Source organism: Dermochelys coriacea, chromosome 28, assembly GCF_009764565.3.
Source record: "Dermochelys coriacea isolate rDerCor1 chromosome 28, rDerCor1.pri.v4, whole genome shotgun sequence".
NCBI lineage: Eukaryota > Metazoa > Chordata > Testudines > Dermochelyidae > Dermochelys > Dermochelys coriacea.
Genome location: NC_050095.1, coordinates 5545060 through 5565823, shown reverse-complemented (window position 1 = coordinate 5565823; position 20764 = coordinate 5545060). Strand labels below are relative to the sequence as shown.

General features: G+C 47.2%; 3 protein-coding genes across 49 annotated transcripts in view; 2 read left to right on the top strand and 1 right to left on the bottom strand.

Moving 5' to 3' along the window:
- LOC119849376 (zinc finger protein 420-like) overlaps positions 1 to 20764 on the bottom strand; it is a 3142523-nt gene that overhangs the window by 246581 nt on the left and 2875178 nt on the right. For 10 of the 43 annotated variants that reach the window (XM_043503746.1, XM_043503755.1, XM_043503759.1 and 7 more), the window contains one exon: positions 9904 to 13490. The exons of 31 other annotated variants lie outside the window; for them this stretch is intronic. In XM_043503746.1, coding sequence (XP_043359681.1) covers positions 11461 to 13490 — 2030 coding nt within the window. In that variant the 3' untranslated portion in view covers positions 9904 to 11460. Of the gene's footprint in view, positions 1 to 9903; positions 13491 to 13831; positions 13946 to 20764 lie in introns of those variants that run through there. 2 more of the 43 variants (XM_043503751.1, XM_043503754.1) reach the window with 2 other exon arrangements.
- The window catches only part of LOC119849403 (zinc finger protein 501-like), a 1099011-nt gene that overhangs the window by 358160 nt on the left and 720087 nt on the right, over positions 1 to 20764 (top strand). The window lies entirely within an intron of this gene.
- Positions 1 to 20764, top strand: part of LOC119849388 (zinc finger protein OZF-like) — an 875044-nt gene that overhangs the window by 648541 nt on the left and 205739 nt on the right. The window lies entirely within an intron of this gene.

Sequence of the window (20764 nt, the reverse complement as noted above, 5' to 3'; positions counted from 1 at the left end):
TTTTAATCTACTGGATGTGCAGAAAAACAGTTGTTGTGGCACAAGTGGGCTGTGGAGGTTTTATACCATGTTGGGCCGGGGGCCACAGAAAGAACAAGGTTGGGACCCCCTGCTCCAGGGAATCCCGGAGAATAAAGATTCAGTCCGACTCAGTGCTGCCAACTCTCATGGTTTTGCCATGAGTCTCGTGAGAGGTATTGTTTTTCCGTAAAGCCCCAGCTCCTGGAGTCAAGTGAAGATATGATGATTTCAGCCTTCACTCTTAAAGACACAGTATGTTTCTAGCCCTTGTGGCTGTGGAGAAAGCTTCAAAATGTGACCCCAGTGCGCCCTAAAGGCTCATCAGGCAGAAGGCAAATTAAAAAAGCCCCAAATCTATTATTTTTACAGAATCTCATGATTTTAAAGCCAATCTCGTGATTTTTGGTGCTCCTGACTCAGGGTTTTTGAATGTTTGGGGTAGGCCATTCTGCAGATGGAGAGCTGGGCACCCTCCTTCACACCCAGCGCACCCAGACTTTGCTACAACTTTAATTCTCTCTTCTTCTTCCTGCTGCTGTAATGCAGCTGGGAATCCCCATTCCTAGACGGGCTTTTCCACAGACAGTGAAGTCCCCACAGGGCTGAGTCCCCACAGGGCCATTCCAGGGTTTCCAGGCCCCCACCCCAGGACAGACGGGGCAGTAACTGCACATCACCCCTTTGTGACTCCCAGGGACCCCACAGGGACGGCAGCCCCCCAAAGCACCTGGGGGGAGGGGGAAGTTCAACCCGCATATCAGGGGGCTGCTGCTGCCTGGAGGTGACCATATTCCCACAGCCCCTCCCCCTCACACTGACACCCCTATGGACCCTCCCCCTTACAGCCCCTCCCCCTCAAACTGACACCCCCATGGACCCTCCCCTCACACATAGAGGGACTTGTTTGCTGGGGCCTGACATTAGAAACCCAGCTGTGAGATTTCTGACGATTTACTCACTGAGCCTCCCCTGCACCCTCACTCCCCTGAGTGCAGAGGGGCTGGGCTCAGGCCTCCAGTTTCTCCCAGTGATTTCACATCCCCAGCATCTCCTCTGACCATATTTACCAGTGACACCGTGTGGGGGCGGCGGGGATAAGGGGCTCAGGGAGGCTGATCCTCCTGAAACGGCGCAAGAAATGTTTTCTCTCTGTTTCATTCCTCTCCATTTTCTGTTCCTCCCTTCCCTTCCAGGATCCTCCCAGGCATTTCAGGGTGTGGAGTGACCTCCTGCACACAGGACTCTGGAGCCTTTGGAGAAGCAAGCTCCGGTGCGATCCTCAGCGACTAAGGGACTTTTCCACCTTCCAGGAGACCCCAGCCTGGGAGGAAAGGCAGCTCCCTTCCTGAAGATCAAGGTTATGAAGCCTCTGCCTTGCCTCCTGGGTTTGAATTAATGTCCCTTTTCCCATGATCTATTCTAGTGTGTGTTGGGGGAGTGTGTGTTTTGGGGAAGAGGGAGTGTGTCAGCACATTGTCTCTAAGTTCAGACAGGCACCCAAAACAACCATACACATACACACACACACACACACGCCTAGCTCTGGGTCAGGGGCACCAGAACATGGGGGACAAGGGGCCATGGCCCCACCACGCTTTTCTGGCCAGAAGGATGAACGATGGCGGGGGGAACAGGGTGGAGTTTTGCGGGGGGAAGAGGTGTTCTGTGGGTGTGGCCTCTGTGGAAGGGGCAGGGCCTCAGAGAGAAGGGGCGGTGTGGGGGCAGGGCATCACAGAGAAGTGGCAGTGCGGGGGGGCGGGGTCTCGTGGAGAACGGGCGTCATGAGGGGGTGGGCCACAACCCTCCCCCCCGCTCTGTAAGGAAGCTTCCATCGCCCCTGCTCTGTTTTCGCAGTGCGGGAGAGGGCAGCATCCCCCGGCAGCAATTTGCTCCTGGAGCAGAGCAGCAGGCTCATCAGTCAGAGCTTCCCGGAGCGATGAAACTGGAGGGGGGTGCATGCCTCTAGCAGGAATGCAGGGCAGGCGTGTTCACCGAGGGTATTGTGGAATACTGGCGGGGCGCAGTGATGGTGATATAATGACCAGCAGCGTCTACATTGCCGCTTTCTTGTAAGTTTGCCGCAAAAAGCTCTAGGCCTCTCGTCGAGGTAGTTTTATTTTTGTCCCCAAAACAGGGCAGTTTTGTTGCCAGACATGGCCTTGCAGGGTGTGCACCAGCCAAAAGCTGCAGACCAAGGGAGCATCGTGTGAACATGCAATATCGATTTTCTTATAGTGCTTTCTGATTATCGACAAAACTTTTGCTGGCAAAACTCTGTTGTGTAGAGGAGGCCCTACTGGAATCACCGATGTGCTGGAGATATGAATGGGAAAGGGCTTGTCTGATTGTCAAGGTGGTGGAACGGAAACAATCTACAGCAAAAAGAAAAGGAAGACTTGTGGCACCTTAGAGATTAACAAATTTATTTGTGCATAAGCTTTCGTGAGCTACAGCTCACTTCATCGGATGCATTCAGTGGAAAATACAGTGGGGAGATTTATATACACAGAGAACATGAAACAATGGGTGTTACCATACACACTAACGAGAGTGATCAGGTAAGGTGAACTATTACCAGCAGGAGGGAAAAAAAAACTTTTGTAGTGATAATCAAGGTGAGCCATTTCCAGCAGTTGACAAGAACGTGTGAGGAACAGTGTGTGTGTGTGTGTGGGGGAGAATAAACATGGGGAAATAGTTTTACTTTGTGTAATGACACATCCACTCCCAGTCTTTATTCAAGCTTAATTTAATGGTGTCCAGTTTGCAAATTAATTCCAATTTAGCAGTCTCTTGTTGGAGTCTTTTTTTGAAGTTTTTGACAGCAATGTCACTAACTACAGACACGCTCGAATCATGCTCCCAACAGAAGGAAAATGGGCAAAAATTCTTGCCGTTCAGCCATGGACACACATACCCAAGTCAGTGTGCTGTGGAAGCTGGTCTGAGCAAACAATTGGAAGTGATCATTCCATGGGAACAGAGCCATGGTGTAGTGAGACTTCCTGGGGCCCAGGGCAAAAAGCCGAAGCCCTACCCCTGCCACCCGGGGCTGAAGCAAAAGCCTGAGCCACTTAGCTTTACAAGGCCCCCTGTGGCGTGGAGCCCCGGGCAATTTCCCTGCTTGCTCCCCCGGAATGCTGGCCCTGGCTTTCATATGCAGAAAACCAATTGTTTTGGCACAGATGGGCCAGGGAGTTTTAATAGCATGTTGAGGGGCAGGGGGGGGGGGAAAGAAAAAGGTGGAGAACCCCTGATGTAGACCACCACTCCTGTATCACACCGTACCTGAGTGCAGTTATAAAACAAAAGGAAATGTATTTGAGAAGGGACAGAGATTTAAACAGAAACAAATGTGAGTGATGGAAACAAATGGTTACAGACAAAAGAAAAATCACAAAATGTGGCCTATACTTATTAATAGGTATATTTCCTCGCTAATGAAGTAGATTCTCACCTCAAACCTCAGATTTCTTGTCCCTAGGAGCTGGGGCCCTGCCTTTCATGAAGCACCACTGGTTGTCAGGGATCTCCTTGGTGAATGGACCCAGAGTATTTTTCTCCACCCTGTTATAAACTGAATCAGTCTTTTCTCTTTATTCACAGAAAGGACCATCTCCTCATTGTCATATTGTCCTTTTCACTTCCACAGGGTTTCCATGTCTATAGTTTATCTTTGATCGTTTTCCATTGGCTTTTCTGGGTGGGTGCAAAGGTTAACAATTGAGCAATACAATGGCATAACTGGTTAGCCAGGGAGGGGTGGCAATTCCTTCCCACTTGAATGAGCCGTCATCAACAAGACCTATGACTGAGGTGACTCAAATTCACTTCAATGCCATAGGGGCATAATTTTCCATATCGTTACATTATTCCTTAAATATGACTCATGCACACCTCTCCCAGTGATTCTGAATATCAATAATTTACACGCTTTCACCAGAGGCCTCACATGCTACCCTTCCTGGATAAATATCACAAGAGCAGTACATTAGGTGTGGCGAGTTTCTCAGGTCTGAGACAGGAGTTTCTTGTGAAGAACAGTGACCCCTTTGCCAGTTGGCACCAGTGAGCTTTGGTCACACATGCACAGAGCTACACTGTCACACCATGATATAATAGAAAAATCAGGACATCTTCCAGTTAGTAAAAACAAAAAAAATAGAGAAAGGTCCAATAAGATATTGAAATGACAAAATGTTGCAACTCTCCATTTCTCTCAGTCTTTGGATTGATGGGTACTAAGATCTGTAGCTACAGTTGAGGAAACAGTTGATCGGGTAACTGGCCCAGCACTCCATACTAGTAGCTTTCTCACATATAGGAAGACAAGTCAAAAATTGAACTGATGCCATGACGTCCTACCCAAAGGGGATCCATCTGTCTAAGGCTATTTCTACACTGGCAGAGTTTATTTTCCGATAGTTTGGTTGACAATCAAAAAGCGTTTAAAGAAAATCATTGTTCACTTTCGGCAGGGTGCGTCCACACTTGGGGCAGTTGCATCGACAGTGGGTAGCTATCCCATAGTTCAGCTCTCCACCTTCTGCTGCTAGGTGTGGTGGAAAGCCAGAGGAGATCGCAGCGCATCATGGGTCTGTCCCATGATGCATTGCTTTCCGTCCCAGCATTCCATATGTTTCCATCTTCGGTTTGCGCCATTTTTCAATGTCCCTTGTTTTCTGCTCACCATGCCATGGATCCTAGGCTGCTCTCCAATGCTCTGCTAGCTATCGCAAATAGCAGCGGAGTGTCCAACATAGATAGTAGAAAGCAGCAAAGTGTGCTGTGGCTCCTTATAGACTAACAGACGTATTGGAGCATAAGCTTTCGTGGATGAATACCCACTTCTTCAGATGCATGACATGGATAGGATTAACATTAGATTGCTTTTGGCATTCACAGAACAGCTGAACACTGTGGTACATCGCTTTTGTGCCCTGGAAACTAGCACTGAGGGGTGGGTTCACATCGTTATGCAAGTCTGGGATGACTAGCAACGGCTGCAGAATTTTCAAATGCGGAAAGCCATTTCCCTGGAACTGTGTGCGGAGCTTGCCCTGGCCCTCCAGTGCAGGGACACCCAAATGAGAGCTGCCCTCATGTTGTAGAAGCATGTGGTGATCGCTGTGTGGAGGCTGGCAACTCCAGACTGCTACCGGTTGGTCACAAATCAGTTTGGAGTGGCGAAGTCGATCGTGGGCGTTGCGTTAATGCAAGTGTTCAGGGCTATTAATCACATCCTGCTGCAAAAGACCATGACTCTTGGCACCGTGCGTGAAATAATGCAGGGTTTTGCAGAAATGGGTTTCCCTAGCTGTGGAGGGGTGATACATAGCACGCATATTCCAATTTTGGCACCGGACCACCTTGCAACAGAGTACATCAATAGGAAGGGGTACTTCTCCATGGTGCTGCAGGTGCTAGTGGATCACCACGGATGTTTCACTGACATCAACACAGGGTGCTCCAGGAAAGTGCATGATGCAGGTATCTTCAGGAATACCAGCCTTAACAGAAAGCTGCAAATAGGGGCTTTCTTTCCAGACCAGAAGATCTTTATAAGGGATGCTGAAATGCCCATAGTGATCCTGGGAGACCCGACATACCCCTTCATGCCATGGCTCAGGAAGCCATACATGGGAAACCTAGAAAGCAGTAAGGAGCAGTTCAACAACAAGCTGAGGTGGTGCCGGATGACAGTTGAATGTGCCTTTGGCAGATTAAAAGCATGCTGGCGATGCCTTTATGGCAGGATAGACTCCAAGGAGGAAAATATTCCCATGGTCATAGCGACGTGTTGCACGTTGCATAAAATTTGTGAAAGGAAGGGCAAAAAGTGATATTATAGGGGATGGGGGACAATATTCTGAAGTTTCCTACCATTTTCCACAGGTGCAGGTCATTGTAGCAGACATTTCAGTCCTGAAGGTAACCAGGGAAGTAAGGGTGCATCTACTACATGCTTGCAGCTTCCATAGAATCATAGAATATCAGGGTTGCAAGGGATCTCAGGAGGTATCTAGTCCAACCTCCTGCTCAAAGCAGGACCAATTCCCAACTAAATCGTCCCAGCCAGGGCTTTGTCCCTGTGCTGCTCGCCCATGTACTACTTTGGTCCCTCCTCAAGTGATTGCAGAATGGTGCGGGAAAATGTCCCTCAATGGGGGAAGGAACAAAGCAGCTCAGTCAAGGAACCTTCAGCAGAAGATTGGAGAGTACCTTCAGGAAAGTTTCCTAGAGATCTCTCTGGAGGATTCCCATGAAATCTCAGTGTGCATCAGCACTCTTTTCTGCCAGACTGCCTAGCTGCACGAGGAAATGCCCAGCACACAGAAACCCAGCCAGCCTTGCACATTTGTCTGCCCTCAACCCATCTTCACACTATACAAAGCAAAACCACTTATCGGGGGTCCCCTCTCCTGCTTCTTGCTCACCAAAGAGTGACTGCTGAAACTGGGGAGACACCTCCAAAGTGGAGAACAGCTCCTGACTCAACACAACACTAAGCGACCCCACCATGGGCTCCACGTCATCTCCTGCCTCCACCTCTTCATCCATGACTTCCTCCTCTGAGTTATATCCACTTTCTGCCAGCTCCAGCCCCACCGAAGCATCCATGGGGCTTTTGGCGGTGGGGTCACCGCTGAGGATAGCGTCCAACTCCTTATAAAAATGACAGGTCTGGGGCTCAGCACCGGAGCAACAGTTTGCCTCTCTCTCCTTCTGATATATGCACCTCAGCTCCTTGATATTTTTTCTGCACTGCGTGTCCCAATCATAGCCCCATTTCGTGCAAGCTGCATGCAATCTGGCCATAGGTATTGAAATTCCTACGGCTGGAGTGCAGCTGGAACTGCACTTCCTCCTTTCCCCAAAGACTGAGCAGATCCAGCAGCTCCGCACTGCTCCCAAGTGGGAGAGCATTTGCTGCGTGGAGCCACCAGGATCACCTGGGAAGATGCGAGGTGAACGCTCCATGCTGAGCAAACAGGAAGTGGAATTTTAAAAATTCCTGGGGTCTTAAAGAGGGAGGGGTGCAGGGCTGCTTACCTGGTGGCAAGGCGGTGGAGTTGACACTGCTGACCAGAGTGGTCAGGATGGGAATTATGGGACACTTTCTGGAGGCCAATTACAGTGATAAAATCAAGTGAGGTGTCTACACCTGCCTTTGGAAACAAAAATTTTGCATAAAATGCTTTACGATTCTAATCAAGGTGGTTTTATTATGTCACTGAAACTGAGGAGTTCCACCGCCAAAAGTGTCTTTTCAGTGTGTACACCTCCACTGTTTCATCGCCAAAAGCTGCCTTTTGGTGAAAAAACTTGGCAGTGTGGACAAGGCCTTAGGCTATGCCTACACTTAAAATACTAGAAACATTCTTCTGATAACCTAGTAATGTCTACTCTGGGGCTCAGGTCAATTTAACTACTTCTCTCAGTGGAGTGAATTTTTCACACCCCCTGAGAGATGTGGCTATGTCAGCTTAGCTTTTCAGTGTAAACCAGCCCTTATATGGCTTTTTGAATGGAAAGGCAATGGACTTCAGCCTTTTACTTGACATTTATGGTTGACGATTCCAGTTTACCTGCTTGATGATGCCTCCCCTGAGTTTTCTCGGGTAATCCGGTGTGAAGTATGCCTTGGATACAGATAATGTGTCCCAATCAAGTTAGAATGAGGCAGACTTTAAGTTAATGTCACTTTTACCCCAGCAGTTTTCTTAATATCGGTTATTGCAAACCACATTCAGGGTGCATGTGTGAACCCCAGAAATATCAAATATAAAAGAAAAAATAAAGCCAATTTTCAGGAGGTTTTTATAGCCTGGCCTGAGGATTAAATGGCCATGCTCCACCAGCTCGCATCCTCAAAAGGAAAAGAGTTGTCAGCACCCATAAAAACAACTGGTAGCAAAAATATGTAACAGAAAAAATGCATCATGCGCCCATTACTATGCTGAAAAATAAATGTAGACATCCTATGACAAACATCATTTCTTTCATTGCATTTTGTTACGACTGAAAAAAGGTGCCCATCTTTAAAAAAGGGAAGAAGGAGAATCCGGGGAACAACAGATCGATCAGCCTCACCTCAGTCCCTGGAAAAATCATGGAGCAGGTCCTCAAGAAATCCATTTTGAAGCAACTTGGAGAACAGGAAAGTGATCAGGAACACCAAGAGGTCGTCTAGTCCAGTCCCCTGATAACTCAAGGCAGGACTAAGTATTATCTAGACCATCCCTGACAAGTGTTTGTCCAACCTGCTCTTAAAAATCCCCAATGATGGAGATTCCACAACCTCTCTGGGCAGTCAACATGGACGTTTCCCACGGTGCATGTAAAGGGCATGACTTGCCCTTGGTGAATCCATGTTGACTGGGCAATTTATTCCAATGCCTAATCACCCTGACAGTTAGGAAGTTTTTTCTTATGTCCAACATAAGCCGCCCTTGTTGCAATTTAAGCCCATTGCTTCTTGTCCTGTCCTCAGAGGTTAAAGAGAACAATTCTTCTCCCTCCTCCTTGTAATAACCTTTTATGTACTTGAAACCTGTGATCATGTCCCTCTCAGTCTTCTCTTCTCCAGACTAAACAAACCCAGTTCTTTCAATCTTCCCTCATAGGTCATGTTTTCTAGACCTTTAATCATTTTTGTTACTCTTCTCTGGATTCTCTCCAATTTGTCCACATCTTTCCTGAAATGTGGCGCCAGAACTGGACACAATACTCCAGTTGAGGCCTAATCAGCATGAAGCAGAGCAGAGAATTACCGCTTGTGTTTTGTTTACAACACTCCTGCTAATTCATCCCAGAATGATGTTTGCTTTTTTTGCAATAGCGTTACACTGTTGACTCATATTTAGCTTGTGATCCATTATGACCCCCAGATTCCTTTCCGCAGTACTCCTTCCTAGGCAGTCATTGCCCATTTTGTATGTGTGCAACTGATTGTTCTTTCCTAAGTGGAATACTTTGCATTTGTCCTTATTGAATTTCATCCTATTTACTTCAGACCATTTCTCCAGTTTATCCAGATAATTTTGAATTTTGAACCTATCCTCCAAAGCACTTGCAACCCCTCCCAGCTTGGTATCGTCCACAAACTTTATAACTGTACTCTGTATGCCATTATCTAAATCATCGATGAAGCTATTGAACAGAACCGGACCCAGAACTGATCCCTGCAGGACCTCACTCATTATGCCCTTCCAGGATGACTGTGAACCACTGATAACTACTCTCTGGGAACGGTTTTCCAACCAGTTTTGCACCCACCTTATAGTAGCGCCATCTAGGTTACCGTCATTTCAACACCATGAAAGTCCTTGTTGCCCAATCAGGCTGGCAAAGGAACCTCTTCTGAAGGCATCAACTATTTCTAATTTTGCCTCATGGAACTTTGGATCCAAATAGTGAAGGACCTTCCACTCGAGCCAGGGCCTCCTTTGGGACTGTAATCAGAGACCCCGAACTAGAGAGCGGTGTTAAAAAACAAACAGTTTTACCCAGACCGTGGTTCACCACAGCTTCCTTCTCTGGGGCAAAAATCAACTACTGGGTGCCTTCATATCGAACTGAGTTCTTGCCAAATCCTTGGCCTTGGTCAGGGTACATTTACACTTCTCTGGTGTAGAATCCTTTACCAAACTACCCAAAATCTGAGCAGTGTTAGTGAGGAATGGCTTCCCCAAACACGCCCTATTTGTTTCTTTAATCTGGTGGCACAGGTCTAAATTAGGGACTAGAAACACTCCTGCATCAGAATCCCGGTAAGACACCAAAGGAGGGGAACGTATTAAAAACAGATATTCTGCAGCTATATCACATTCAACCCTGAGTTCATTTTAATGCACATTTCCAGCATCTACCAGGGAAAAGTTCAGCAAAAGTGCCAATTTTATTTTCTCCACATCAACACAGACAGGGACAGCATTTCCCACATCCTGGGCCACATGTACCCAATTACTTCAGTTAGTTGCACAATTTAAGGCGTGCTGTTCTTCACCATTTCAGAGTGGAGACCTAAACCCACTACTGTTTCCTTGGTAGCACCCCCGATGGCTTGGAGCATCCTCTCCTCGTGAGTGAACTGCACTTGAGCTTCTTCCATGTCATCATGCAACGGTGGAGGAAAGTGAAAAATAAGATAATAAAGGACTCTTTTAGAAAACAGGCATTTCTCCCAACATCCCTGATATATCTGAGCTACATGTTGGAGAATATTCAATGATATCACCAAATGGCGTTCAGGAGAGAGAGGAAAAACCCACAACACGGAGTGGTATAAGTCACTTTCTCTTTCATACAAAATGAAATTCCAGAGCAGGTTACATATGATGATTCACAAATGAGAAGAGCAGATTCTCCCGTCACTTTTTCCTCTGATTCATTCAAACTTGCTTCACTCAACAGCACTTCATTATTATGGAGTCTTGTTATTCACAAAAACAGAAATGATCGCACTTGTGTTTGGGATCCATTGGAATTCCCCATCCAGGTCTGGGACACTTTCACCTCCAGCCCTCAGGAGTCGGATTTAGGATCAAATTGCTGTTATTACGTTTGGGAAGTGGACGGATAATATAGGTGGATAAACTTCCATCGTGGCTCAGCCGGACGCCAGTGCTGCTGGAGTAAGCGGGCCTAGTTATGGTGATGAAGAAGGAGGAAATCCCTCCAACTCACCCCATCTCCTTCTGATTTTGTAGAGGCCGAGAATATGCGTTTGTCCCATTCCTGCTCTTCCTCTATTTTATATTGAAATACATTTTAAATAAGAAAAATGGTGAATAAACCAAACAACTTGCTATCCAGCACAACCTGGACCAGCAGGAGAAAACCTGGGAATGAGATAATCTGTCGCCAAAGGGGGAATTGGTGACTAACAGTCGCTCTGCTAGTGTGGTGACAGGATACATGTGATGCTCAGGGCTTGTCTAGACTATGAAAATTGGTGTCAATTAGGAGAGGTCAAAGGGGAACGTGCTAGCTAACCCCAGCCCCTGTGCCTGGGGTATGTCAGCACTGCACATATAGCGGTGTGTTTATATTAGGATAGCTACCTCCAGCAGGCCAACTCCATGGAAAATCCTAGACGAAACAAGACAAGAAAATCCGAGACAAAACCCAGGTCAATCTTCACTCAGTGTAGCTACTTGAAGTCATCCCGATTGCCCATACCTGGGGCTGATGGACACTCCTGGCAGGAGGGAGACACACTCCCATGATTCACAGGAGAAAGGAGTTGGTAGAAAGGACCACGGGATTCACCCCTGAGAAGGGAGACCTGCAAAATGAAAAGCGAGCAACTCACCTGGGTGATGCAAATGCTACAAACAGCTCTAAAAAAAAAAAAATTCACTATGTGGGAATTAGCAAATGTCTTTAAAAAAAATATTTTCTCTGCCCTGCACAAACTTTTTTTATGATCTTTATCTAGCCTGTGAAATCGCTGATGTCTATTAAGGTGTGAGCGCCGGATGAAACTTTTCCCTCACTCACAGCATTCATAGGGTGCTCTCCTGTGTGGTTCCTCTGATGTTTAAAAAGGGCTGAGCCCTGAGGGAAGGTTTCCCCGCATTCACAGCATATATAGGGTTGCTCCTTTGTGTGCATTCTCTGATGATTAAGAAGGCCTGAGCTCTGAGTGAATTTTTTCCCGCACTCACAGCATGTGTAGGGTCGCTCTCCAGTGTGCATTCTCTGATGAGTAATAAGCCCTGAGCTCTGAGTGAAGGTTTTCCCGCACTCACAGCATGCATGGGGTCGCTCTCCTGTGTGGATTCTCTGATGAATAATAAGCCCTGAGCTCCAAGTGAACTGTTTCCCACACTCACAGCATTCATAGGGACGCTCTCCTGTATGGATCCTCTGATGTTTATTAAGGTCGTATTTGAAAGTGAAGTTTTTCCCACACTCACAGCATTCATACGGTCTCTCTCCTGTGTGGATCTTCTGATGTCTAATAAGGGATGAGCTCTGAGTGAAACTTTTCCCGCACTCACGGCACTCATAGGGTCTCTCTCCTGTGTGGCTTGTCTGATGTTTAATAAGTTTTGATTTCTCACTGAACTGTTTCCCGCACTCAGAACATTCATAGGGGCGCTCTCCCGTGTGGATCCTCCGATGTTTAAAAAGGGCTGAGCTCTGAGGGAACGTTTTCCCACATTCAGAGCATGTATAGGGTCGCTCTCCTGTGTGCATTCTCTGATGATTAAGAAGGCCTGAATTCTGAGTGAAGCTTTTCCCACACTCACAGCATGTGTAGGGTCGCTCTCCTGTGTGCATTCGCTGATGACTAATAAGGCCCGAGCACTGAGTGAACTTTTTCTCGCACTCACAGCATTCATAGGGGCGCTCTCCCGTGTGCATTCGCTGATGATTAATAAGCCCTGAGCTCCAGGTGAACTGTTTCCCACACTCACAGCATTCATAGGGGCGCTCTCCCGTGTGGATCCTCTGATGTTTATTAAGGTCGTATTTGAAAGTGAAGCTTTTTCCACACTCACAGCATTCATAAGGTCTCTCTCCTGTGTGGATCCTCTGATGTCTGATAAGGGAAGAGCTGTGAGTGAAGCTTTTCCCGCATTCACGGCACTGACAGGATCTCTCTCTTGTGTGGCTTGTCTGATGTTTAATAAGGCTTGATTTCTGACTGAACTTCTTCCCGCACTCACAGCACTCATAGGGTCTTTCTCCCGTGTGGCTTGTCTGATGTTTAATAAGTGTGGACTTCTCAATGAACTGTTTCCCGCACTCACAGCATTTGTAGGGGCGCTCTCCCGTGTGGATCTTCTGATGTTTAAAGAGGATTGAGCTCTGAGGGAAGGTTTTCCCGCACTCACAGCATGTATAGGGTCGCTCTCCTGTGTGGATTCTCTGATGATTAATAAGGACTGAGCTTCGAGTGAACTTCTTCCCGCACTCACAGCATTCATAGGGTCTGTCTTCTGTGTGGCTTCTCTGATGTCTGATAAGGGTTGAGCTCCGAGTGAAGCTTTTCCCGCACTCACGGCACTCATAGGGTCTCTCTCTTGTATGGCTTGTCTGATGTGTAATAAGGTTTGATTTCTCAATGAACTGTTTCCCACACTCACAGCATTGGAAGGGGTGCTCTCCCGTGTGGATCCTCTGATGTTTAATAAGGGTGGAGTTCAGAGTGAAGGTTTTCCCACACTCAGTACATGTGTTTTTTCTCTCTCCTGTGAGGGTTCTCTGCTGGGCTGGGATTTCCTTGATGTCCTCATGAATTCGCTGACAATTAATAGATTTGCCCACTTTCTCCCTGGGCTGGTTTCCTGGCTCTCTCTTTGGCCTGTCCTGACTTTCCCAGGCTTTTCCCTGCACACGACGCCTGGATACATTCCCCTGGGATCCTTGCGACAATCCCCCATGTGGTTCCACTTGCTCAGCATCTTCCTGCTGAGGATTCTGTTCCTCGTTCTCACTCACCATCCCAGCACCTGCTGGGACAGAGGGAGAAATCTCAGAAACAGGGGTGGAAAAGGAAAACAAACTGAAATTAGAGCTGGAGAGACAGAAAAAACCTAATAGCTGAATTCTCCAAAACCCTTCCCCATAGGGCAGAGAGGAGGGGGACAATTCTGCCTCCACATCCCATCAGGCAGGGAGCTGCTGCCAGGTGTCAGTGAGGATGGGTAGGAAGCCGTGAACGATAGCTGCCCATAGGGTACAAGGCCTCCTGGGGATACTCCTGAACTCCAAGAGCTCACAAGGCTTTTCTAGAGAGTCCCAGCTCTTTCCTTCAGGCACTGAGAGTTTTTGAATTGGTTTAATGATCCCTCACCTGCGCAGACACTTCTCAGGATCCCTCCTTCCTCAGAGCCCTGGAGATCCAGGACCCACGGCTCCTCCCCTCGTTCCAGCTGGGAGATCACGTCAGGTTTGGAAAGGGGAAACCCTGCTCAGGGGAAAGAAAACAACGGAGATGAGAAGGACATTCGTCACAAAGAAGATTCTATTATTTTTACCCCAGCCCGTTTTAAAGCAGTAAAATCCTGAGGACAGCTCCCCAGGTGCTCAAAGGTGCAGGACACTCTGCGTATGAAGGATTTAGCTATCCCCATCTCTGCTGGGAACACACACAGCCAGACGGTCCTCAACAAAGAGACTCCTAAAACACATGTCCCAGAAAGTAAAGACTCCAGCCAGAGAAGAAGTCACCTTGGACCTGCTTCTTAATCACAGAGGGAAAACCCAGAGACAACGGGAGAGTTGTACGAAAGCCGGGACCAGCAAGCATGGGTTGGTGGGTTCAGCGCAGTAAGGAATAGGAGAGATTGGGGGTGTCACTAAATGTCGTCTCTCAGGGCTTGTCTACACTTGAGACACGGTAGCTGCACTTTTGTCGCGCTTCAGTGTAGCCACTCACTACAGCAATGCGAAGGATTCTCCTGTCTGCTCGATGGACAGAAGCCTTATGTTCTGTTTAAACATGAACTATTCTAACAGCTGTAAAAGCCACGTTTCTTCGAATTGTCTTGAAATTTTCTGGTTTTTATGGGCATTCAGCGAAGGGCGACAGGTCCAAATCTCGGGTTATTTGATCAAGAGATTCCTGAGATACAGCCCTGCTGCCAGAAACAGCTTTTTACATCAGAATGGCCAGACTGTGTCAGACCAAGGGTCTATCCAGCCCAGTGTCCTGTCTGCCAACAGTGGCCAGTGCCAGGTGCCCCAGAGGGAATGAACAGAACAGGGAATCATCCAGTGATCCATCCCCTGTTGCCCATTCCCAGCTTCTGGCAATCAGAGGCTAGCGACACCATCCCTGCCCATCCTGGCTAATAGCCATTGATGGACCTATTCTCCATGAATGTATCTAGTTCTTTTTTGAACCGTGTTATAGTCTTGGCCTTCACAACATCCTCTGGCAAGGAGTTCCACAAGTTAATTGTGCGTTGTGTGAAGAAACACTTCCTTTTGTTCATTTTAAACCTGCTGCCTATTAATTTCATTTGGTGACCCCTAGTTCTTGTGTTATGAGAAGTAGTAAACAACACTGCCTTATCTACTTTCTCCATACTAGTCATGAATTTATAGACCTCTAGCATATCCCCCCTTAGTTGTCTCTTTTCCAAGATGAAAAGTCCCAGTCTTATTAATCTCTCCTTATGTGGAAGCCGTTCCAAACCCCTCATCATTTTTGTTGCCCTTTTCTGAACCTTTTCCAATTCCAATATATCTTTCTTGAGATGGGGCAACCACATCTGCACGCAGTATTCAAGATGCAGGCGTGCCATGGATTTATATAGAGGCAATACGATATTTTCTGCCTTATTATCTATCCCTTTCTTAATTATTCCCAGCATTCTCTTTGCTTTTTTTGACTGCCGCTGCACATTGAGTGGATGATTTCAGAGAACTATCCACCATGACCCCAAAGTCCCTTTCTCAAGTGGTAACAGCTAATTTAGACCCCATCATTTTATATGTATAGTTGGGATAATGTTTTCCAATGTGCATTACTTTGCATTTATCAACATTGAATTTCGTCTGCTATTTTGTTGCCCAATCACCCAGTTTTGAGGGATCCTTTTGAAGCTCTTCGCAGTCTGCCTGGGTCTTAACTATCTTGAGTAGTTTTGTATCATCTGCAAATTTTGCCATCTCACTGTTTACCCCTTTTCCCAGATCATTTATGAATATGTTAAATAGGACTGGGCCCAGTACAGACCCGTGGGGGACACCACGATTTACCTCTCTCCATTCTGAAAACTGACCATTTATTCCTACCCTTTGTTTCCTGTCTTTTAACTAGTTACTGATCCAGGAAAGAATCTTCCCTCTTATTCCATGACAACTTACTTTGCTTAAGAGCCTTTGGTGAGGGACCTTGTCAAAGACTTTCTGAAAATCTAAGTACACCATATCCACTGGATCCCCCTTGTCCACATGCTTGTTGACCCTCTCAAAAGAATTCCAGAAGATTGGTGAGGCATGATTTCCCTTTACCAAAACCATGTTGACTCTTCCTCAACAAATTATGTTCATTTATGTGTCTGACAATTTTGTTCTTTCCTATAGTTTCAACCAGTTTGCCCGGTACGGAAGTCAGGCTTAGAGGCCTGTAATTTCTGGGATCACCTCTGGAGCCCTTTTTAAAAATTGGTGTCAAATTAGCTATCCTCCAGTCATTGGTCCAGAAGCTGATTTAAATGATAGGTTACAAACTACAGTTAGTAGTTCTGCAATTCCACATTTGAGTTCCTTCACAACGCTTGGGTGAATTCCATCTAGTTCTGGTGACTTAGTCCTGCTTAGTTTTTCAATTTGTTCCAAAACCTCCTCTAATGACACCTCAGTCTGGGACAATTTCTCAGATCTGTCACCTAAACAGAATATCTCAGGTTTGGGACTCTCCCTCACATCCTCAGCCATGAAGACCGATGCAAAGAATTCATTTAGTTTCTCCACAATGGCCTTATCGTCCTTGAGGGCTCCTTTAGCATCTTGATCGTCCAGTGGCCCCAACTGATTGTTTGGCCGGCTTCTTGCTTCTGATGTTCTTAAAAAAAAAAAATGGCTATTACTTTTTGAGTCTTTAGCTAGCTGTTCTTCAAATTCTTTTTTTGGCCTTCCTAATTATATTTTTACACTTCATTTGCCAGAGTTTATGCTCCTTTCTGTTTTCCTCACTAGGATTTAACTTCCAGGTTTTAAAGGATGCCTTTTTGCCTCACTCTGCTTCTTTTACTTTATTAACCATGGTGGCTCTTTTTTGTTTCTCTTACTATGTTTTATCATTTGGGGTATACATTTAAGTTGAGCCTCTATTATAGTGTCTTTGAAAAGTTTCCATGCAGCTTGCAGGGATTTTACATTTGGTGCTGTACCTTTTAATTTCTGTTTCACTAACCTCCTCGTTTTTGTGTCGTTCCCCTTTCTGAAATTAAATGCTACAGTGTTGGGCTGCTGTGGTGTTTTCCCTGCCACAGGGATGTTAAATGTAATTATATTATGGTCACTATTACCAGGCAGTCTAGCTATATTCACCTCTTGCACCAGATCCTGTGCTCCACTTAGGACTAAATCAAGAACTGCCTCCCCTCTTGTGGGTTCCAGGACCAACTGCTCCAAGAAGCCATCATTTAAGGTGTCAAGAAACTTTATCTCAGCATCCCGTCCTGAGGTGACATGTACCCAGTCAATATGGGGATAGTTGAAACCCCCGATTTTTTATTTTTCTAGCCTCTCTAATCTCTCTGAACATTTCACAGTCGCTATCACCATCCTGGTTAGGTGGTCGGTAATATATCCCTACTGCTATATTCTTATTATTCAAGCCTGGAATTACTATCTATAGAGATTCTGTGTTAGAGTTTGGTTCAGTTAAGAGTTTTACTTCATTTGATTTGATGCTTTCTTTCACATATAGTGCCTTTCCCCCACGACCTGTTCTGTCCTTCCGGTATATTTTGTGTCCTGTTGTTACTGTGTCCCATTGATTATCCTCATTCCACCAAGTTTTGGTGATACCTGTTATATCAATATCCTCATTTAATACGCGGCACTCTAGTTCACCCACCTTATTACTTCGACTTCTAGCATTGGTATATAAGGGTCACGGAACGTGGGGCAGTCAGGGCCCACACAGTATTCAGAGAAAACGTTAAGAACATTCCCGCTTCGTCACAATAAGCACTTTAAAAACCTGTCACTTTTTAGCTGTCTGCCATTACATGATGGAACTGAATGGGACTTTTTTTCATTTGACTGTTTCCCATCAGATCCAACCCATATTTTAGCATCTTTGTCCTCTTGCAATGTCGTCTTGTTCTTATAACATTTCCTTGCACACAGCTGGGGCTCAAACTGTGGTTCTCCTTGTCCTCTGACTGATCTCAGTCACTCAGTTCGTACATGGCACCCACGACTTCTGCGGGGAGCCAGAACTGGAAAAGTCAATAACTCTAGAATTTGGAATTTCAGAGCAGCACAAACCAAATTGGTGAGTCACTGACATTGAAATGCACATGTGCTGCAAGACTAAATCCCTTTTAACTGCTAGAGGGTTTCCTGCAATCTGCTGTCACTGTAAAAAGTTGGCCCAAGGAGATGTTCTGTGGCTATTCAACCTGAACTTTACCCTTGAATGTGAGATTGAGCCCAACCTCTCAGACAATGTGTGTTGTGCATATTTCTTGCATTCTGCAGACGTGGTTCTTGGATGTTTTGCCCCCTGATATCAAAATGTTTGGGTCAAGAGTAGTATTTTAAAGTACCCTAAAATCCACCTGCAGACTCTTGCCCGGTCCATATTTAAAAGTTTTGCCGGTATAGCTCTGCCAGGTAGGAATGTGAAAAAACCAACACAGCTATGCCAGCAAAAGCTCACAGTTATTGTGGCAAAGACAAAAAGAGCCTGTTATGGGGCAGATCAGTCCCGCACTGGTACGGAGGGGGTTAATCCTTCCCTCCTAGCAGAGGAAGCTCCGCCCCTGCGACTCTGCTGGGCATATGCCACCAGGTATAAAAGCCTGCAGAACTGCTCAGTCTGGGCTGACTGCCAAAGAGGAAGGACACTTGGCGGGGGCTCCAGCCCTGGAGCCGTTACAGCCTTTACCTGCGAGAGCTGAAGAGCCCGAAACCTGGACCAGAAGCCTGCCGCTATCAGAACCCCAGGGAGTGTCTGCTGCTGAGGTGCCTGGAGACCCCGATATCATATGGACCACTGCTGCCAGAGAGCCGGGAGGCAGTGACTCAGGGAGGGCAAGGGAGTGGTACCTCCCACCCTTGTGAGGGCAGCGTGTTTCGGGAGGATTCCCTGCTGACCCCGTGGCGGACCGCTCCGCCACTGGCAGGGCCCTGGGTCGGGGCCCGGTGGAGTTGGGTGGGCCCGGGCCCCCCCTACCGGGGGCTGCCACCCACTTGTGATGGTCCCCAGGTACCAGCCACTAGGCCCCCATTTTATCTCTCAAAGTGGTTGTATTGACTCTGGCCGCTAGGCCACGCTATCCCACTAGGGGAGGGGGAATTAGGTGGACTCTGGCCATTGGGCCGCACTGCCCTAGGGGCACACTGAATGGACTCCAGACACTAGACCACATTACCCCACTCAAAAAGAGGCAATAGATGGACCCTGGCCATTGGGCCACACTGGGCTGACTACCGGGGGAGTTAAGAAAATGGATGCAGGCATAGAGAGACGAGGGTACCTCCGGCGCCCCGACTTAAGGGGTCAATGAGGTATGAAGCTCGCCACACAGCCATTTAAAAAAAAAATCAAGGTAATTAAATACCCACATGCGCCATTCATGAGAGTTCAAATTGCCAAGTGCTGACTCCTGTCCTTCCAGCATTGGATGGTAGCTACACTTAAGCCTCTGATAACTATGAAATGAAGAGTTAAAGCACATGCCATGCCCGTAACGCGATCTGGCTCCATTCCTGAACTAACCCTGCAGCGGGCACTAACCACTGGGAACTGTGCAGTGAGGCTGGGGCAAAGGTTAACAAACTAGCAAGGAAAGCAGCAGATTCTCCATCTCCGGAAGTCTCATGTCAAGGCTGGATGCCTTTTTGGGAGAGGATTTAGTCCAACACAAGGTGTTCAGCTGAATACGGCAGTAACTGGATGAAATTCTATTGCCTGAATTATACAAGAGACTAGATGAGATGACCTAATCATCCCTTCTGGCCTTAAAAATCTGTGAATCTATAATAGATACGAGGAAAGACTAAGAACATGCCATTGTTTGTGTTGTGCTCTACAGATGGGAATCCTGGCATTTATCTGCATGCCCTCCGGCTGTGTGCACTGGGCCAGCTGTAGCTATAATCGGATAGTGGAGGGATTATTTTGAACAGCTTGGCAGAGCTGTGACTGTGATATGAAGAGAGGTGTGTGTGGAACTTGGGGGACCAAATATCCCTCATTTCCATGCTGTGTGTTGAAGGTTGTGTCAGTGAAGGAGCACAGGGAGTTGTTCTTGTCATGGAGATTGGCAGCAGCCCGGGGGTGTACGTGCTAGTGGTCTCCAGGGCTCAATGAGGGGTAAACAAAGTCAGTGGCTCAGAAGGAATCCTCAGGGGTAATATCTCTTTGCAAGTCGGAGCTGGTTTGTGTGGAGTGGGCTCAGTGTTTGAGGGCCGGCCAGGGGTAGGCAGCGTCTGTTCATTACCCTGGTCCTAAGTCCAAGCAAAGAGAAGGTGTCAGACTTTGTGCTGTAGCTCTCCTGTGCTCTGTTCCTGGACTGTTGTGTAGCAGGGAAGGGCAGGGGGCTAGTGTGTGTGTCCCTGGCATGTTGGGGTAACACTGAGACAGAGCAGAGTTAAGGTGGCATTGTAGGGGTGGGGTGAAACTTAACTCTTCGTTCCCCCTTCTAATAACTGAGGGGATAGGAATCCTTACCCAGCGAGGTCATGTTCTCATAGGTCTCCTGCATGACGTCTCTGTAGAGGGCTCTCTGAGCGGGGTCCAGCAGAGTCCCCTCATCCCTGGTGAAATACACAGCCACCTCCTCAAAGGTCACCGGCCCCTGAAAGAGGAAGAGCCCCCCACTCAGGACCTGCTGCCCCACTCACAGCCCCACTATTCGTGGGGGAGAGGAGCCAATCAAATGGAAGCTCTGGATGGTTTGGCATCAAGAGTCCCACCTCCACCCCTCTCAGAGGATCCAGGAAACACCACGGTGAGGGGACAAAGAGAGAGGCTGCTTGTCTCTCCCCGCAAATTCATCACACACCTACTAGCCAGAGACTGATACAGGAGATGGAG